At 38.2% G+C, this 20,529-nt stretch overlaps 1 protein-coding gene across 4 annotated transcripts; it reads left to right on the top strand.

Moving 5' to 3' along the window:
• Window positions 1-207: 207 nt before the first annotated feature.
• Window positions 208-20,529, top strand: si:ch211-1i11.3 (mitogen-activated protein kinase kinase kinase 5). Of its 4 annotated transcripts, none has more exons than XM_053494211.1 (28): window positions 208-635; window positions 1,312-1,451; window positions 2,392-2,579; window positions 3,902-4,070; window positions 4,895-5,001; window positions 5,102-5,272; window positions 6,202-6,314; window positions 6,523-6,682; window positions 6,809-6,959; window positions 7,502-7,606; window positions 8,091-8,140; window positions 9,229-9,324; window positions 9,630-9,714; window positions 11,290-11,423; window positions 11,921-12,048; window positions 12,328-12,464; window positions 12,560-12,665; window positions 13,017-13,174; window positions 13,315-13,516; window positions 14,319-14,481; window positions 14,586-14,751; window positions 14,836-15,018; window positions 15,144-15,249; window positions 15,334-15,562; window positions 16,104-16,222; window positions 19,053-19,141; window positions 19,231-19,307; window positions 19,726-20,529. In XM_053494211.1, the coding sequence occupies exons 1-28, from the start codon at window positions 308-310 to the stop codon at window positions 19,820-19,822; spliced, it is 3,957 nt and encodes a 1,318-aa protein (XP_053350186.1). In that variant the 5' UTR covers window positions 208-307; the 3' UTR covers window positions 19,823-20,529. The 4 variants fall into 4 exon arrangements, with proteins under 4 accessions (XP_053350186.1, XP_053350185.1, XP_053350187.1 ...); XM_053494210.1 differs by having other exon boundaries at window positions 14,316-14,481; XM_053494213.1 differs by lacking the exon at window positions 208-635 and adding an exon at window positions 1,543-1,576 and having other exon boundaries at window positions 1,347-1,451; window positions 14,316-14,481.

Below are 20,529 nucleotides of genomic sequence, written 5' to 3'. Positions count from 1 at the left end.
TCTGAACTCTGTGGTTGTCCTACAATGATGCACACTTTCTGAATTCTCAAGTATCTCGGTGACAGTGCGAATTTCAAGTGAAATGTTGACTACAGATGGCGCTTCCACATCTGGTGCAACGCGATAGCGAAACTGGGCGGGGGGAGCAAAAAAAGACGCGAGTTGAAAAAAAGAAAACCACGCCCACTCTGTATCACCTGCGTAATTACCCGACAGCGTCGCGCGACACTTTACTTCAGGTATGCCTTTGGGAAGACGTGAGAATTCATGGAGTTGAGCTTTTGACCAAGCGAGCGCGCGGGACACGATGTACACGAGCGAGCGCAGGCGCATGAGCCTGCACGAGGTGAAAAGGAGAAACTCGGTTCGGGTTTCGGCTGGAAGTTTATGGCAGGACGCTCTGGCTCTGGAACTCAGCGCAAACAAGAGCGTGACTTCTCCGCGCAGCCGCAGCCGGGCGCTCTCTGTGGTCTATGTTGTGGTGGAGGACGCCTCGGTGCCACAGAGTGAGGAAAATCTTTCCCTGCGGTGTGTTAAGGAAGCCTGTGCGGATTCCCACGCCGAGCTCCAAACCGTCCCGTTTGAGTCTATCGCGCACGCCACGGCCAACACTCTGGATACCTTCTACAACGCAGGCAAGTGCAGACACGTCAACAGCAGAAACATCCAGCGAGTTGTGCTACAACACAAGTTAGAAGTCTGTGTTAAGTACTGTGTATCACCTACCCTTATTATCAACTGTACACTGCATCCCAGAAGTCTCGATGTGTAAAGGACATTTTTTATAAATCTTCTCATTTCTTAGTAAACACCCACTTTTTTACTTAACTCATGTCAACGCATCTAGTGCTTGTAACTGTTTAGTTATAGTGTATGTATGGAGGATTTTGGGACACCTGGAATTATATGACATATGACACAGCAGAAGGCGTGGTGCTTGTAGTGGTTAGGTCCTGGCACCTCCAGGGTCTGCGTTCGATTCCTGTATCTGGTCTGCGTGCATGGAGTTTGGTTGTTCTTCCAGTGCTTGGTGGATTTCCTCCCGGTACTTCTGTTTCCTCACACAGCCCAAACACATGCAGATTAGGCTGATTGGCATTACCAAATTGCAGAGTGTACATCGCCTTGTGCCCCAAGTCTCTTGCGATTGACTCCAGGCCCCCACAGCCCTGTACAGGATAAATCATCAAAGAAGATGAATAAATGACTGAATAAATATTGCATGCCATTGAACCACATGCCTACTGATACTATTTAACAAGATTGTTTCATCATATTCCCTTGCTTTGGGCTGTTTCCTTGTCACTGTAGATGTTGCCATAGTGGAGATGAGTGATTCTCTCAGTCAACCCTCTCTCTTCTATCACCTCGGTGTCAGAGAGAGCTTCAGCATGACCAATAACATCATACTGTACTGCAACAAGCAAGAAAGCGACCTGCAGCTTCTCAAGGTGGGATTAGTCTAACTTTTCATACTAAGAGAGTGCAATTTGATATTCAGCTAAAAACTATATTTAGCAACATTTTTTTTTTTTACTTCAGATAGGGTCCTCCTTCCTGCAGAAAGACTTTGAAGGTATATAGTGACTCATTGTTGCTGACACTTATTGCCTACACAGTGTGTTGCTTTTGCACAATGTGTTAGCCTGTCAGACCATATTTTCCATTGGGTAGTGGTAAGGTAGCGGCAAGGTGGTACTGTTGCTTTAAAGCTCCAAGCCTGCTGGTTTAATCCTGAGCGTAGTTTTTTTGCTTTCCACATGTCTGTGTGAGCTTCCTCCATGCCCCCCCCCCCCCCCCCCAAAAAAAACAAAAAAAAAACATGCATGTAAGTGAATTGGCTATGTTAACATTTCCCCTGAGTGTGAAGGAATGTGTGTGTACAGTGTGTGTGATGTTGCAGGTGTATGGCTAACAGAAGCTTACTTGTTTTTCCTCATACTTCTTGTTTGTTCTATACATCAGTTAATCCACTTTAACCATTCCCCTTGCTGATTGGAGAGTTTGAGTTAGAAACTATTTGGTTGGTCACTGGTATACTAAATACTACCTGGTTATTGGGCTTTTTAAAATTGATGACCAGAGCTTATAGGAGCTACTAAACTGTGCACAGTAACAGATGCACTTCTTAGTAATGTTGCCCATTAGGTAGGTTTATCTAATAAAACAGCAAATGAGTGTACTGTAGATACCCAATGAGGTATACCCAATTATTGATGGTGCATTAACATGTACACATTACATGTTTTGGTACTTGCATAGGGATTTGCTTTTTCCATTTGGATCAGTTAAGGCTTTTGAATTGCCAAACATTGTAATTAATTGACTTGTAAAAACAAGCTCCAGAATAAAAAAAGTAATAATTGATTGATGGAAACTGTCTGTAAACAGGAGCAATGTGGGAGCTATACCTTCATCGCTTACATGGTTTCACCTCAAGGGAAGGTGTTTGCCTGTGATGCAACTTTAATGCGGGGAATCACAGAGATCATGCAGCCTAGCTTTACCATCGAACCTCTTCTGACACCTTTAGTGGATCAGCTGGTCAAGCTGTTTGAGAATGTGCATATCCATGGAAGGTGCGTAGTATGCTCAAGCAGTTGTAAGTATTATGTTGTGAGTTAATACTTGCAGTGATGACATTAATTGATGGATGTTCTTGAAATCAAGATAATTTCATTGAAATGTCATGATTAACAAAAACATTGATGCATTTTCAGGATAAACATGTGTGTTGTTGGCTTGTTTTATGTCTAACCAAACTATTGCACGGAAATGCAGTCTGCTGACAACGTCACAATTTCTGTGACGATCACCCTGAATTCTACAGAACACAGTAGTAGCAGTACAACTATTATAACTCGTATACAACTCCATGCAAAAGCCTTAACCACTTTATGAATTCTTTTTTTTTTATCTTTGATGTTTTTTTTATGTATTCTGGATTATTAGATTAGTACAAAAATACATTAAAGCATTACAAGCAATATCTTTCAATGAAATTTAAACGTCTTAGAAAATAAATTGTATGTCTATAAAGAAGGTATTACATAAGGTATTATATGTTTCTTGTCTAAGCGGACAGAACTTAACTGGGACTTCTGATGCAAGTTTAAAGATGTGCCAGTATCAGTATCAGTGCTCTTTATAAAAGTTTGTTTTTGTGGAAAATGTTCAACCTTATTATATTGCTTTACAAATGTCCATTTCATTTAAAAACAGTAGTGCTATAACAGTTGATTGTTTGTTTTTAAATTATAGCCCTCAGCAGTTATTCAAAGCTACAAAATTACACAATGTCGTTCTCATCATAATAAATTGTATACCCTTTTCTTTTTACACATTAGGCTATATTGTCATCCTTCTGCTTAGTAGTTATCTGTACATGCTGTGAATGATGATATATATCATAAGTACCAGGACACCTGACTATCACTCCCACATTTGCTTGTTAAACACTATTTTCTGAAACCATAGACTTTTAGATTTAGCTTGTTCCCCTATTGCTGTTATAATAACCTCCTATTTTCTAAAAAAGGTTCATTCTAGATTTTTGTGCTAATACATTGACATCACCGAGATGTCTGATGTTAGACAAGGAGATGAAGATGAAGAAAGGGATCTGTAAAGGACACTTGAGGGCTTCCACACCAAGCTCACCAAACTATGTCTCTATTCACCCTAGCGACAGTGTATGTCACATGTTTAATGCCCTGAGTTCTAGTAAATGGAAATGAAATGCTAAAAGTATACATGGACTTTGTCTTCTAGCTTTTTTGTGAAGAACCACATACGTGTTATGACCAGGTGTCTAGGAACTATTGGCTGTATAGTTTAGATTTTTATAAGTTTCCTTTGACTCCTTTAATTCCACAAGTCACTTACTTCTACTGTTTTCTAGTGAGTATGTGCATGAATCGATCCGGAGGGAGATTCGGATGGCGCGTGAGCGTTTCAGTGGAGAATCCCTGAGCCAGGAGCTGAACCGAATCCAGAAACGCCTGGACAATGTGGAGCTTCTCACCCCTGATATAGTGATGAACCTCCTGCTATCTTACCGTGATATCCAGGTCAGGCTTTACAGTATTAACAAGCACAAAATTCAAATTTTATTTGTCACATACACAAACATACACAGTACGAAATGTAGTGAAATGTATTATACGACTGCTATTGACCCTAAAGTGTGTGTGTCCACTCCCTTACTTACTAGTACTTGGTGAATTAATTTTTACTTTGCATCATGGCTGTATTTAGCTTGCACTGCTTCCTGTTTTAGCTATCAGCCAGTATACACACAGCCCAAACTATTCTGCATGTTCTTGTTGCCAAGTGTTGCCAGTATGTGTGTTGGCAGCCTGCTTTAATATGGTTTGGGTCCTTTGTTTATATACAAGATAGGTGTTGTGTCAGTAAACCATTTGTGAAAACACAATGCATGTGCTTGTTATAGCGATGATATAATACACAACACATATAATAATTTAATGTCTAACACATTGTAGCCTGTATGTTACCTATTCTGGATTAATGCTATTGAATCGGTAGCCTAGATTTATATCAACTAATGCATGAGGTGCATGAGGTGATGTAACAAAACAATTAAATTATATTATGTTCTTTAATTGGGCTATAACTTAGTGGGTTAAGGCTCTGGCTTACTAATCAGAAGGTCGGTGGTTCAAGCTCCAGCGCCGCCAAGCTGCCACCATCAGGCTCTCTTACCCTGTCTGCTAAAGAGGCTTGATGCCATGGCTGATCCTGACATAGTAATAGAATTTCAGTGTGCTCTAAAATGTATGTCACAAATAAAGGCTTATTCTAAAATTTTGAAACAAATCGGTCACTTTGACCAGTGATTTAGATTGTAATTTTATATTTGATTCTTCCACAGGACTATGAGTCCATCATAAATCTGGTAGAAACCATAAATGACTTGCCCATGTGTGCAGTGGCTGCACAGCCAAATATCAAATTTCAATACATATTTGCTCTGAACAGGTAAGTGTTCGTATTTAGTCGTTGCATATATAAGTCACAAGCATGACAACCCTGGGCTATTTTTTTACATCTAGCATGCACTTTTGACTAATCTGTTTAGGAGGAATTACTCGGGTGATCGTGAAAAGGCCCTGTCCGTCATCCTGCCCATAGTACAGTCTGGAGAGCCGGTGGCCTCAGACGTGTACTGTCTCTGTGGACGCATTTATAAGGACATGTTCATGAGTTCTGGCTTCAAAGATATGCACTGCCGTGATCAGGCTTGCTTCTGGTGAGAGAATGCTCCCAGTTCTGTCCACAATCTGTCAAAATTCTCAATAAAAATTTGTAAGTCTATTTACATACAATTCTGTGTGTACAAACATTAGGGTAAGCAACTAACATGAATGAATAATGAAAACTGTTAATGTATAGCAGTGGACAATCCAAAGTGGTTGTTTTGTTTCGTAGTGGCGTTTTATTTTATAAGTTGTGACTAGTGACATTAGAAACATCAATTTTATTGATTTTTTTATTTTTTCTTTCATGAATCTTTTTACACATGTCATGTGGTCAGGTTGCTAATCAGACGAGCGGGGTTAAATAAAATAGAATATAAAATCCATAGATGTGTTTGAAAACGTTCCTTTAGTCCTTTAGGTATCCTCAGGTCTCATGAGCTAACTTTAACTAAATACTTTACATATATGTGCATATATAGTGCAAAGGAGGATCTGCTAGCATGTCTGTTCTGATTCATATTTAGAATACAGCAATCAATAAATAATGGGCAGTTGTTCATGTTTATCAACTCTGCTACAATATATTTTTTTCTGCTACAATTTGGTTCGTCCAACTGGTAACCCCTTCCACTGCACGCCAGACAGCCGTCTTTCATTTTTACTTGGATAAAATAACCAGATAAAGTAAAATAACATTACTGAGCCTACCAGTCTTCATGATAATATAATGTCCCGATCATGTGCCTGCATGGTTTGTTTTTTAGGACAACAATTCTGTGTAAATTTATTTGGGTATCTTCTGCCTAAAGCGTAAGATGAGGTGTAGGTGTGTCTGAAGAGATCTCAGAGTATTGATGGCCAACCTGTTGGTCATGAAAATTATGTGCACTTAATGAGTTAATAGTCTAAGCCTTTGTGACACTGCTCTGTTCTTCAGAAAACTGTAACACATTTTGTTTATATCCATGTTATATCCTAGGTACGGTAGGGCGTTCCAAATGGAGCCCTCACTACACTCTGGTATTAACAATGTAGTGCTTCTGATGGCAGCCGGTCATGAATTTGACTCCTCTATTGCGCTGAGAAAGATTGGTATGTTTGTAGTATGTCTATGGTATAAGGTTTTGGATTGAACTTTTAGATACTGTACAATATGATAATTATACTAATAATTTTACTCTTGTTTGTGTGCTTGTTTAAAATTAATTTCAGTTCTAATCTGCAGTCATTTTGTGAATAAATTATGTCTGATTTCTCTGAAACTGTTTACTGTTTTACTTTTCTTTGTCCCTCGGTAAAGGAGTCACTCTTAGCAGTTTGCTTGGGAGAAAGGGTAGTTTGGAGAAGATGCATGATTACTGGGATGTAGGTTTCTACCTTGGGGCTGGGATACTGGCAAACGAGCACAAGAAAGTAATAGACGCCTCTGAGAAACTCTACCGTCTCAAAGCACCGATGTGGTGAGTGCCTCATATCAAGTCCGGTTAACACTTTATCGCTTATTTGTCCATAATATTTTGTACTTGGTAATAATATTTTTTGTTTTATTTTAGCTTTTGTCTGTTTTTCTGGATATTATAATACAGGTATGTTGGATCAGTTATGGAAACATACATTCTGTACAAACAGTTTGCCAAACCACCAGAGGTGAAGCACCCAAAACAGGAGATTGTAGACTTCTGGATGGAACTTCTTGTGCAAGCATGCAAACCTACTCTTTCCACAGCGCGCTGCCCGGTATGACTACAGTCTCTTACCATCACAGAAATCCAGATGTAGATTTATAGTTAGATCCCCAATGTACAAGCTAAAGGCAAAAACTCCAATGAGACAACATGAGAAAGAAACTGTAAAAGAACCTAAAACCAAAGGGGAGCCTGTCCTCAAGTATGACACACCAGATTGTGTTTAAAGGATGTTCACAGATTGTAAATTTGACTGTCATGATAAGTATAAGAGAAGGTTTTAGGTAGACATCTACAGTATCTGGAGAGATTCCATCAGTAAATCCGTGTTAAGAGTCTACCATTAAGTTTATTTGGCAAGTGTAAATCTTCAGTGTACGTACATATGTGCAACCAGAATGTCAGTCACAAGTGCAGAAGCTCGGAGTAGAAGTAATTTACCAGGATGTATCAGGCGAAGGTGTGAGGTGATAAGCTTTTTTTCTTGAGATCTCTTCTCTGTTCAGGCACTTCAGTTAAAAAACAGCAACATTTGGAAGAAAAGACAATGAAGTTCTTGAAAGACAATGAGTTCTGGAATGGCTGTCATTGCAGGTCCTGATCCTAGAGCCTACTAAAGTATTCCAGCCCAGCATATTGAGCGTGTGTGAGGAAGACAAGAGCCGCACCGTCCAGCTGAAATATGTAACACCGCTACAGGTACACCCCAATGCTGTCTGCACGTGTCTGATTGGCTAAACTTCCCTCTGTGGGTTCAAGCTCAATGGCACTGGGCACAATACTGAAATATTAAAAGGGTTATTAAATTATTGATGAAATCTAAGAAAGGCTTTACCGATCAGTTACCACGGTCGGGGTTTAATGTGACACATTAGTGTTAAGTTACACCCAAGCACTGTGTATAGGTTGTTGAACATGATAATTGAATGCTATCAATGTTCTTGGTCAAAAACAACACAGCAGCCACAAACCAAGTCTGGTATATTGGATCCAAAATTATAAACTTTTGTTCAGTGTTTGACAGTACAATGTGTTTCACCATGTTGCCATGTTACGTCATATACATCAAATGCTTTGTAAATTGGCATCAGAGTGGATACTATGTGTGTGTTTGTGTGTATATGTATGTGTGTGTTCAGTCATTCATGAAAAGTCATGTTAAGTTATGTCCTGACTTATTTAGAAAGGTCTGCATGAGTGGACGTTCCCTGCATCAGCAATTCGTGGAGTGAGGTATGATCACCTGGGTATTGTGCTCTCTCTCTCTCTCTCTCTCTCTCTCTCTCTCTCTCTCTCTCTCTCTCTCTCTTTTCTACTGCCTGCCTGTCCGTCCATCCGTCCGTCCATCCATCCATCCATCCATAATAGCATTTTTGCTATGACAAATAACGGATATGGGCAAGCTTGGTTATGACTTTAGGAACAAGTCATAAAATAATACATACCTATAATACACATAATCTTTGTGTGTGTGTTTTTCCAGATACTATTCATTTCCTGATTTCTTTTTTGTGCTATATTCGTCATTTCCTTTTTTGTGACTGAGTCATGGCTGCCATGTTGCCTGCGGATCACTTCTGTGTATCTTCCTCTTGGTTTTTTTTTTTTTTCTCTTCTTAGTGCCACAGGTGACTTGTTTTCTCACTACATGTTTGCAACACAAATCACTTTCTGGGTTTGGCCATTTGTTATAATGGTTCAGATCTGATCAGCACCTTCAAGAGAAACTGCTCCATTTTAAGCTATGTTATTTCTTGTCTTTGTGCTCATATATATTCCATCTTAAGTTGTCATCCTTCTACATTTATTTAGGTATATAAAATATTATATATATAATATTGTAGTATATACAGATGTCTGTACAGAAGATTGTTTTACATGTTTAAGTACTGTTATAAATATATATAGATTTTGTGCAGTTTTATAAGTAAAACAGCTGGAGGGTTTTACTTGGTGTGCTGAAGAATGCGAGTTCTTCTGGTAACTTTGTCTTACTTGCTCCTTTCTATTTTCATGCAAAACCTTCTAAACAGCTCCTTTCTATTTTCATGCAAAACCAAGGAGCCTATTTTAGGTTTTTGGTTTCCATCTGAAAACTGGTCTGTCTTGTAATAGGTTGTTTTCTTTACAAGCACTCGGGTATTATTTTGTAAAGTTATTTATTTTAGTAATTTTTTAAGATACATTAAGAAATAGTGAATGAATTTGTATTGTAGATATAATGCAGACATGATAAACATACTGTATATTACAAAATTTGTATTAAAGATAATACTATCTATAATAATAATGTGTGTGTGTGTGTGTATGTATTTATATAGTATCTCCAAATTTGATGAGCGGAGTTGTTTCCTGTATGTACTTTACAACTCAGATGATTTCCAGCTGTGCTTCCCAAGCGAGCTGCATTGCAAAACGTGAGTGCCAAAGAAAGCCACGGGGTGGGACTGTAATGTTGTTGGTCTCATGTGCTCAAGCCAAGATTCAGCTATTAAGTGTAATGTTTTTTTTTTTTTTAATTTAAGTATATTAAACGGCAAAATCCTTTGATTGTTCATTCTTGACTTTGTAGAAGGTTTTTGGGCTAGAACTATGTACAGTATGCCCTTTTATGAGGGGATGTTTAAACAATAAAAAAATAAAATAAATCTTTAAAAAGGTTGCTTCTCTAATAAAACATGTCTTTCTTTGGGTTTTACATGTGAATATGACCTTTACACAGATTCTGCGAGCTGGTGAACTCCCTAATCTTTCAGGCTGACGGTGCAGGGGATGATGGCACCTCGGACAGCGAATTACTGTTGGAGGTCAGTCCTAACTTTATAATTAAGCAATATCACATCAGAGGGAGTATTGTTGTACTGAATATCTAAACAGCTGTGATGCAGTCATTTGATAATACAGCCATACTAATATTCTTTAGAACAGCATGACCGTAAGTGTTGTATTGCTTTAAGAAAAGAGTTCTACAAACACTATTACCATTAACCACTTATGATTTTTTTATTTTATGATTATTTATTTTTCCCACCAACACATACCCTTCCATGACTGGAAGAACTGGCAGAGCTGGCAACTAACAGTTGGGGACTGACAGTTTGTAGTTAAGAAGTTTTACTAGTACTACATAGCCAAATAGTGAGAAAAATAAAAGATGGAGATGGTAGACCGTCCTGTCAATCTCCTAGGTTTCTCTTTATTTCTACTTATTCTGGCATAGAATATCAGCACTGTTGACTTTCAGCTTCCAGGGTTGAATCCCAAATGGCATTAATTACAACACTAGTGCTCTGTGTAGGGTGTACAATACCTTTTTTCACACCAAGTAGCGTGCTTGATCAGGGGTTAAAGGGAGGTTTGGGATTTAACCTTGTGTTACAAGCTATGAACAAAAAAACACGGAGGGTTCAGAGGCAACTCAGCACAGCTTAGAAGCAGGTACTAAGGAGACAAAAGTGTTGTCTAAGATGACATAACAGTTGACACATGACAGTTAGTGTAATTGATGACCGTTCTGTGATTTAGAGTGATGCGTGCGATTACATGGCCAGAGCATCCTTTATCTCTTTACAAATCATGCAGAAAATGATGTAGCTGGGTTACTGTATGAGACATTTTATCTGTATGTACATTGTCATAAGCAAAAAAAAAAAAAAAGGCAAATAGTATTTTTTTTAAAACAACAACTGAGATATATTGTTTATCTTGGTTTTCTGTAAAATTCTGTGAATTATGTTTATAGAGTCTTGAATGTCCTTGATTTGTAAAAGTCAGTAAGTCTCCTGACAAGGGAGAGTCTGCATGATTAAGAGGTTTGCCCTGGTTTTCCAGTAACACAAAAAAATGCCTTTTTTAATGTTTTGATTGTCTGACTAAACTTAACCTTGGCACAGTGTTTTAAAAGCAGGCGATTAAATGAATAATTTAGATAGAATTGGTAGAATTGGTGAATGAATCAAACTGGTTCAAGGTCATAGTGAGGTCCCATGTCTACAGTATGTTTCCTCAGTAGCTTCCTTCCTGGAGTCTATTTAGGGGTATTTCAGCAGATACAAATTAGTAGCAACAAGGACCAGGCTTGTTGGCAACAGAGACATTTGAGTTCTGCTTGTACTGTGTTTTTAGCCTCGAGAGATAAAAAGGGTTTGTTTTGAGCAAACATTGCTCCATAAGTGGAATGACTTGGTGTTCTTGAAACATAATCTGCTTCAAGTAGGGTTGTTATACTCCCTTTGCACAGTCTGTCATGTGTAATTATTTTCTAGAAAATGTCTGTCATGTGTCATTTATTTATACACATTTTCAGCCTCTGCTTGAGCACCTTGTAAACAGATACAAATGTAAGTGATTCTATGTAACCAGTCGTGCTGTATTTCCTTCAGTACATGTACGAGAAAGGAGAGAATGGAGAGAAGGTGGTGCTGGGGAGAGGAACTTACGGAGTGGTGTATGCGGGCAGAGACTTGAGCAATCAAGTGCGCATCGCCATCAAGGAGATTCCAGAAAAAGACAGCACGTATGGGCATTTTCATTTTATTTATTTATTATTATTATTACTATTTTTATTTTTTTTTATGTACATTTTTTTTTGTCTTTGATTAAAGTGTAAAGATTATTTTCCAGCACTGTGTAACTGGAAAAATATCTGACATTCTTGCCCTACTTTAAAAACCCTTTATGTACACTTTACTGCACATACTCAGGATCTTTCTGCTTTATTTAAACTTATTTAATCACAAACAAAATGTTGTGTTTTATGTTTGTCTGTACTCTGAGAGCTACAAATAGCCGAGACCAAATTCCTTATGTGTCTCCACATACTTGGCAAATTAAAACACAATTCTAATTCTGATGTTCTCAAGGGCTTAGTCATTTCCTGCATGAGGGATGAAAGGCTGTGTTTATGGTAATAGTGTTTATCAAACAACATTACTTTTAACTAGCAAATGCTGTTAACACAATGTTTTTTTTTTTTTTTTTCTACACACTTTTGCATCTAATTGTGTTTTTCAGTTACTCACAGCCTCTGCATGAAGAGATTGCTTTACACAAGAGACTGAAGCATCGGAACATCGTGCAGTACCTGGGCTCTGTCAGCGAGGAAGGCTTCATCAAGATTTTCATGGAGGAGGTGCCTGGCGGTAAAGCAGCTCCACCCTATTCGCTCTCATAACAATGTCGCCCAACTTGTGACTCAACTGCATGTAGTCAACCGGGCTTTTACGGTTAGCCGAAACCTTTTCTAGTGTATATGTGGGTGGGTGGGAGAGCGCCTCTGACATGCAGGAATTGCCTTTGGCACATTGCACTTTGCTACCCAGGGAATGTTTGTCTATAATAATGCAACGTATGCACACATGAGCACACAGAGCTGTAACTGTCTCAGTCAAAAACCAAGTCACATTTAATTTTCCACACAGGAAGCTTGTCCTCGCTCTTAAGGTCAAAGTGGGGTCCTCTTAAAGACAATGAGCCCACCATTGTCTTCTACACCAAGCAAATTCTAGAAGGACTGAAATACCTCCATGATAATCAGATAGTTCACAGAGATATCAAGGTACATTGGATAAATGCTAAAAGTGTGTGTGTGTGCATGTGTTAACATGCAGCAAATGTATTTCAGGCTCCTTTTTGCTTTACTTCTTCTACTAGGGTGATAATGTTTTGATCAACACGTACAGCGGCGTACTCAAGATATCTGATTTTGGAACATCTAAGAGATTAGCAGGAATCAACCCTTGTACAGAAACCTTTACAGGTGACACTTCTCTGTCAGTTTCTTTGCATTAATACATCTTTCACATGTTTTGTGGATGTGGGGGAGTGGGTTATTTATGGTATCAAGTCAATGTTTAGGATTGAATTAGATTCCTTTCCTCTTACACAATTAAATTTCTTTTTTTTTCAATTTCACACACATGCACATTCCCTTGCTTAGACACACACACACATGTGCACACACACACCACTTATGCAATCATTTTGTGAGTCTGTAAGACTTTTAAATAATTTTTTTATAACATTTAATATTGTACTGTGTGTGTATGTGTGTGTGCGCGTGTGTGTTATGCACATACCATTTACAGACTCTTTGCTCACTTGTGTGTAGGTACTCTACAGTACATGGCTCCAGAGATTATAGACCAGGGTCCACGGGGTTATGGGAAGCCGGCTGATATCTGGTCTCTAGGCTGCACTATTATAGAAATGGCCACAGGGAAAACCCCTTTTCATGAGTTGGGCAGCCCACAGGCCGCCATGTTCAAGGTTCTACCACAATCACAGACTAAATTTTTAAAAGACTAAAGTATTTTTAGCACTTGTTGCATTGCTTGACTATGCATCATTTTAGCCAGTTATGATGTAATGAAACCGATGTGAATGACTAAAGTAAGTTTATTTTACAGGTCGGCATGTTTAAGATCCACCCCACTGTGCCAGAGTGCATGTCAGAGGATGCTAAATCCTTCATCATGCGCTGCTTTGAACCCAATCCTGACAAGAGGGCCATAGCATCTGACTTGCTGAAAGATGCTTTCCTTAAAGGCGGCGCCAAGAAGAGGAGCAAGGCTTCGCCCAGTTTAGCTGAGATCGAGCCCAGCATCCCTGGTGAGACAGCATGCCTTTAGACCCTGGTCCAACCACTATACTGTGTTGCTATAGTGCCAGGCAAGTCAGGCATGGCTGATTGGTTGATGGGTCAACCCTTGTAAAAGTGCAAGCTACCTTGACAGTTTTTTGGGGCTTTTAGAGTTGTTTGTTTTAAAGTGTGTGCTTTATTTTTTTTTAGGTTTAGTCAGTTTTATTCAGAGTTCAGTTACCACACTAGATCATTATTCAGTTGCTCATTTCCTGCAGAGGATGCAATGATTACTTACAGCTTTTGATGGTAGAGATCTATGTATATGTCTACACAAGCTAATCTCATGTTCTTGTAAATACATCTCCAAACTCAGAAGCCTAAACTAGCCCTGAGCACCATAGTACAGATTATCCTGTGTCTAATCTCAATCTCATCTAAAAAGTCAATGCAGGTGACGATAAAAAGGCACCCAGTGCACTACAGCCCACCACTCACAGTACCCAGTTGTCAAAGAGTTCAAGACCAAAGACCCAGCCTTCAAACTCCCCATATCCCAATCTGAAACAGCACTGATAGGATGAATAGGAATAGGAAGAGTTTTTGAATTCTTTGACATAAAGGTGCAAAAAAACTAAAATTAAAATTGGCTTTGAACTTGCATAAATAGAATTAAAGCCTAGAGCCAGTTATAAAATCTAAAACAATGGTGTGTAAACAACACAGTAAGAGTAAGTAAGAGGAAAAAAAACGTTAGCAAAGAAATTTTATAAAGAAGGGAGGAAGGATGTGAGGGGAATTTCTGCTTTTCTAATTTGGTTTTGCCAGCAGGAGAATACCAGAGGAGCATGTCTGTACCCATAGCTGTGCATGTGGAGGATGTGGACGCTGACAAGACAGAGATGTCTGGTTCCCTTAGTCTGAGGAAAACTATCCATTGCCTCAGAGAAAATGACATTTCAGATAGCCCTCCCTGCACCAACAACTTCCTGCTGTGAGCCAGAGCACCAAACATCCTTTTAGGCACTTCATGAAGTTTTATGGGGTGTTGCAAAAGTGTGGGTTTATGAATGGTTTGTGTGTCTGTGTGTGAGACAGGACACCAGAGGGACCACAGGGGGACATGATGAGTCCTGCTGTGTCAGGAGAACATCTTGGTCTATTCCTGCTCAGGAAAGACAGTGAGAGGAGAAGCACTCTACACCGAGTTCTTACTGACTATATCAGCCAAGTAGTGCACAATATAAATGAATCTCTCCCACAGGTACATATACAGCTTGTAAACATGTACATTAAATGTTCTGAATGGTTTCTGTGAAAATCCAATCTCTTGCCTTTTGTTCTGGAGACTGAAGAGCCTTGCATCAACTCCGAGCACATCACGCAGCTGATTTGTTGTCTGCGAGAAAACGTCCGCTCCCCAGACAGGAAGCAGCTGACCAACCGACTTCTAAAGTTGCGCACTAGCCTGCATAATGACGCAGTACCTCTCTGTAGCCTGCAGGCGGCACTCTTCAGCTTCCAGGATGCTGTATGTGAAAAAACAATATGCAGTCTTCACTGGAGTGGGAATTCCATCCACTTTTTTTTTTTTTTATATAATGTAAATGTTATATTGTTTAGTATGCTATTATGTTTAATAGATTATCTCTACAGGTGAAGAAAGTGCTGCGACAACAGCAGGTGAAACCTCACTGGATGTTTGCTCTGGATAACCTGCTCAGACAGGCTGTGCAAGATGCCATTACTGTGCTTCTCCCAGGTATATTTCACAGTCCTAACTAAGGCAATAAATCATCATTACACTTTTTATGACTTCCAGCATCATCCACACTGTGTTTTCTAGAGCTCAAGCTGCAGCTCCAGTCATCCTTCGAGGTGGAGGATGGCTCTCCTGAAGCAGAACAGATAGATGAGGAACCAAACGCAGAACCATACAAGGAGACTAACGGCACGTCTCAAGAATCTCCGCAGGGCAGGACGGAGAGCATCGGTGCCAAGCTGCCCAACGGTCTCATCACTAGCTGTACCCCACTCTCCAGGGAATTTATCTTGTTATGCCAAGAAACAACAAGGTATCCAGCTTGTTGAATTGTTGACTTAATTTAAGGTGATGGGCTTTATTATTTTTTTTATTAAATAGAGTTTTTTTTTCGTCATCAATGTTGGAATATTTTATTCAAACATTTTGAGTTTAAGGCCATTTAATTAAAATGACTAGGAACTGTGACTTACAACTATAGTTATGAAACATTATGCTGTTTAACTTAGTCAAGTTTAGTTAGTCAATTGTGACCATGTAATGCAATTTAAAAACATAAAAAATATATATAATATAGAAGTCTTAAAGGCTGGGCATCACATGTGCTGCTTGCTCTTTAGTCCTGCATAGAAATGAAATGTATAGCTTTGTCTCCCATCTAAGTCACATTCATCGAGTTTTTAAGTAAAACATTGAACCTTGTCTTGATTAACATTGATATTGAATAGATAGTGAGAGCAAGCTCCTAAATGCCAGACAGCATGGTGAGTAATTGTAATGTAACTTTGAGTAACTGTAATGTAACAGTAATGTAGTTTTAGTGATGACATGAACCATTCTTTACCGGTTTTTAGGTTACAAACTCGGCTAAACGAAAAAGAGAAGGAATACCAAGAACTTCTAACAAAATCGGTACAGAATGTCCAAGGAGCAATAGACACACTAAAGGCCAAGGCTGCAACAGAGAGCAGTGGTAAATGTTTACTACTTCTTCCAGTTTTATTTATTTCCTTACAAGAGTTAAGTTATCACTAAGTGGTGTAGTGATTTTAGTCTCCACATGCTTGGTTGGTTTCCTCCTGGTACTCTGGTTTCCTTCCACAGTCCGAAGACATGCAATTTGGGCTAATTGGCTTTTACAGATTCTCGTAGTGTGTGCATAAATGTATGAGGGTGTGTGCTTAAGAACTGGACCATCCGAATGCCCTGGGTTACAGTAACATTTAGGCATTTGTCAGACACTCTTATCTAGAGCTACTTACAAAACTGCTTAGAAGATTCTGTAATTAGAGTACATTCAAACACTTGAGAAGTAGTTTTTTAAATAAGTTTTTTTTAATTAAATTTTATTATTTTTGCAAATAGGCATTTAGGATTTACAGTACAGGATAAGTATTGTAGACAATGAGCAAGAGTCGTGTCAATGGCTCTTTATTTTCTATCTTCTCCTTCATCTTTTGCTTTTGATATAAGGGGAAGGCTTTTATTGTAAGTCAAATAAATATACTTTATGTAACATTCTCTGACTTGTCTGCATGTAACAAAAAGCTTTTGTCAGATCCTCCTGTAAGGTGTGACAAAGAAATGGTGCACAGCTGGATTTTCCTCACTTGTTCATACACGTTTGCACACATGACGTGTATAGCTCTGGATAATGTGGGGAATTGCATTAGTCACTAGCCACACCTCTGTAATGGTTTAGGGCTTGTTTTGAGAGAAAGATATTAGTTGAGCTGTTGGAATAATCATGCTTCATTAAGTAGAATCATTATATATGTTTTCTGATTATCCAGAAATTTATAATTGACTGTAAGGACATGCTTAATCATTAAAATGTCTATCAAGAACATGTTTGCTCAGTCTGGCAGAATATACAAAGTGTGATTGTGTGTAGTGTTTAATACATTTCTAAAAGGTTTTGCTGCAGTGTTTAAGTTTAATATTGATACAGGAAATTGGAACTCAAAATTATGTCAATTATAATCTCTGTGTTTGGGACTAAAAGTGGAAAGAAAAAAAGAGAGCCCCCCCTGTTTGTCTTTTGTTAAGAGCAATCTAATCAGCGAACTAATAACTGATAACATATATTTACCTTCTCGAAACAGTAAACTGTTTAATCAGTGCTATAGACTTATCAAGCGAATATGTCTATACACTTACTAGTCACTTGAACAGGAACTGTACACCTGCTCTCTTATGCAGTTATTCAAACAGCCAACAGTGCATAAATACATGTACATGTAGATACAGGTCAAGAGCTTCAATTAATGTTCATGTCAAACATTAGAATGGGGAAAATTGTGATCTATTTTTGTGACTAGGGCTGTAGCTATAGAATATTTTATTAATCGAGTATTCTACAAAAAAATTAATAGATGAATTGGATAAAATGTACTTTTGCTTAAATAAACAGCAATGTAAAATATATAAGAGAAACAAAGATTAATTGGTTTTCTTTTTAGAAAAATCTACTTTTATTGCTTAAGTGCATACAGCATTTTATCAAAAATAAACATTGTCATGATTCACAATACAAGGAATAGCTTAAAGTTGACTAAGATTAATTAAGTGCATTCCAATACCATACATTCTTACTTATTCTTACTTACAGATTCAAAAACTAAAAAAAGGTATTTCAAAGTATTAAAAAAAACTAACGCACACATTAAAATAAATAATTATACAAAAAAAAACATTAAGTTGTGCAACTTAACTTTCAGAACTAGTTAAAAAAAAGTTAAAAAAAATCTACAGCTCAGGCACAACATAAGCTTTTACTGACAATTTCTGTCGTTTTTTTTTTTTTTTTTGCTGGTTTCTTCATCTCTTGGCTCGCTGATAATTTTATCGCTCATTTCCATTTTGCAGCCCGCAACAAAACACTCTCTTCAAATCAATACACAGCTAACTGTTTGCGTCTCCTTCCGCTTTGTGGGTGACGTAAGTGCTTCTTCTTCGTCTGTGTTTACTGGCGGCTTGCATCTGAAAGCGCTGTGTCATGCAAAACTAATTAATTTACTAACATTAATTTTGCCTCGATAATTATTTGTAATCAAATTACTTGAGTTACTCAAGGAATTGTTTTAGCCCTATCTGTGACTTTTTTTTTTTCTTTGCAGTTACTGTGTGTGTGTGTATGTAAGTGTGTGGGGCTGCATCAATTAAAGAAAACAACTAAGGAGATTGATAAAATTATTAACAGATTGAAGAACTGTCCCACACATTAGTTAAACCTTGAAAGGAATTTATGTTGGTGGAAAAAAAAAGATCATCACTTTATACTTTTTTTTACAAAAAGAGAAACATCAACAGTAGAAATTGCAGCCATGTTTAATGGTGAACGTAAGATTTAATAGTGAGATGTAAGAGGATTTCTGCACATGCACTAGAACTCACAAGATTGGCAATGCACAGCTATGTGGCAATAAGAAAATTACTTGTTAGTGGAGCTAGTTGGAAAAACTCCTTTCCAAGTAGAAATTCATAGTTTAGTGATTTTTTTTTTCTAGAAGATCAGAACGGCATTTCAGTCCACACAGCAAAGATTTGTCAAATACAGGCATCAAATTGGAAACAAATACATGTTATGTAGAAATTTCTCTGCTCTTAGATTTGTTTTTAAGCCTTTTTCACTTTCTTTACAAGGGACATTGCACAAGAATAGACCATCTCTCTCTCCCTCTCTTTCTCTCTCCCTGCCTCCCTCCCTCTTTCTGCCTTTCTCTGTCTGTCAGCATGAATCAGTTGTGAAAAATATAATGATGTCTATGTAATATGTTCTGGCATGTAATTATTTCATGCAGATAATAAGGCTGTCTGCCATACTGCTCATACTCTAGCCATGGTGCGTTGGCTAAAGTCTGTTCCAGTGGATGAGCACACCATAAACACAGTGAGTGTTTCCCTTTTATATCCAACATGCAGAGAATCTTGCACATCTCATCATTATGGTATAAAAGTAAATGGAATTTTCTTGTCTAGCTTGTGAATCATGGCTTCACATTAGATATCCTGTTCCATATGGCCTGCAGGGACGACCTCAAGTACTGTGGCATCAAGTAAGCACTTGTTCAAACTCAGCCATATTTTATTTACTGTGAAATAAAGGGGTTTACATATAATAAATCCATTAGCTAGCCTACAGGACAAGTGGAAGTGCTGGCAGCAAAAAAACTGTTTTCTAATGTTGCACTTTGTGTTTGTGCCCTGTCATCAAGATGATGGCCACTGCTTTAAAAAAAAATGTGGTGTTCTTCCCACATCACATGTAAAATGTGAAGCATGTTAATTTTACACATTCAGTACCTGCCAGAAGATAACTTTTGTTTTGCTAAAGCTGGTAGGATTATTTTTTTCTGATTGTTGAGCATGTTTGTTTGCTTGGAAGGGTTTGTCCCTGTGTCTATAAAATCTTGAAGCTCTCTAAAATAAGGTATTAAACTTATTTTGAAATTGTCTTTGGGTGTGTAATCACAGAGGTGGGATGGTGTGTCGTCTTTGGAGAGCCATTTCTACACAAAGGAAGTGTCACCTGAGTGTTGTTACTGAGGACAGTGAAGAAACCCTACTCTAACTGACCATTCTGGGACTTGAGGATCATACGAGCTCAGTGAGCTTTGGACATTTATTCTGTCTGTAAACATGTGCCTTTCATGTGGGAGCTTGATTTTATTTATTTCATTTCACTTGGGAAGATGAACAATGATCTTGAAATTGCTTCTAAAATTGTCATATACTTATTCTTGATATGATCTTATATTGTCTTTTCTGGGTGTATATACTGTGTGTATACACAGTCTGTCTGTCCATGTGTCCCACTCTAACTGGCACCTTTGAGTGTGCAGAATAACAGAATACAGGGGGTAAAAACTACCTTTATTTATACATCATCACTCGTTACACTAATGCACTATTGCTTGGATACCATCATGGTAGAAAGTTTTCTCAGTATCCCAGAATCATGACTACATGGCCGCCTTTAATGGATCAAATGTGGAAATAGCTTGGAGTGAGCTCAGGACTGTACAGGGGATGTGCACAATTCAAATGTTTTACTGTGGCTAAGATTCTCATCACTGTACTTGAAGATCATACGAGCTGAGTGAGCTTCGGACATATTTTTGTCTGTAAACATGCGCCTTTCATTTGGGAGATCCATGATTGAAGTCTTCTGTAAATATCAATTGGTTTTACACCTTTATTCACAAGAACTTTCATCACAAGTTCCAGTTTGATTTGAACGCCAAATGTATCCAAAGGAGGATAGTGGTTTATTCTTTA

Source organism: Clarias gariepinus, chromosome 4, assembly GCF_024256425.1.
Source record: "Clarias gariepinus isolate MV-2021 ecotype Netherlands chromosome 4, CGAR_prim_01v2, whole genome shotgun sequence".
Lineage (NCBI taxonomy): Eukaryota > Metazoa > Chordata > Actinopteri > Siluriformes > Clariidae > Clarias > Clarias gariepinus.
The sequence above is the reverse complement of the archived record's forward strand: the minus strand, read 5'-3'. Positions and strand labels throughout refer to the sequence as shown.

Bases quoted from the DNA above. Each gene is read 5' to 3' on its own strand.
- si:ch211-1i11.3 (XM_053494210.1), top strand. From the start codon at position 308: ATGTACACGAGCGAGCGCAGGCGCATGAGCCTGCACGAGGTGAAAAGG. The intron at 4,071-4,894 runs GTCAGGCTTTAC...ATTCTTCCACAG, and splicing joins TATCTTACCGTGATATCCAG to GACTATGAGTCCATCATAAA. The intron at 15,250-15,333 runs GTATATTTCACA...TGTGTTTTCTAG, and splicing joins CATTACTGTGCTTCTCCCAG to AGCTCAAGCTGCAGCTCCAG.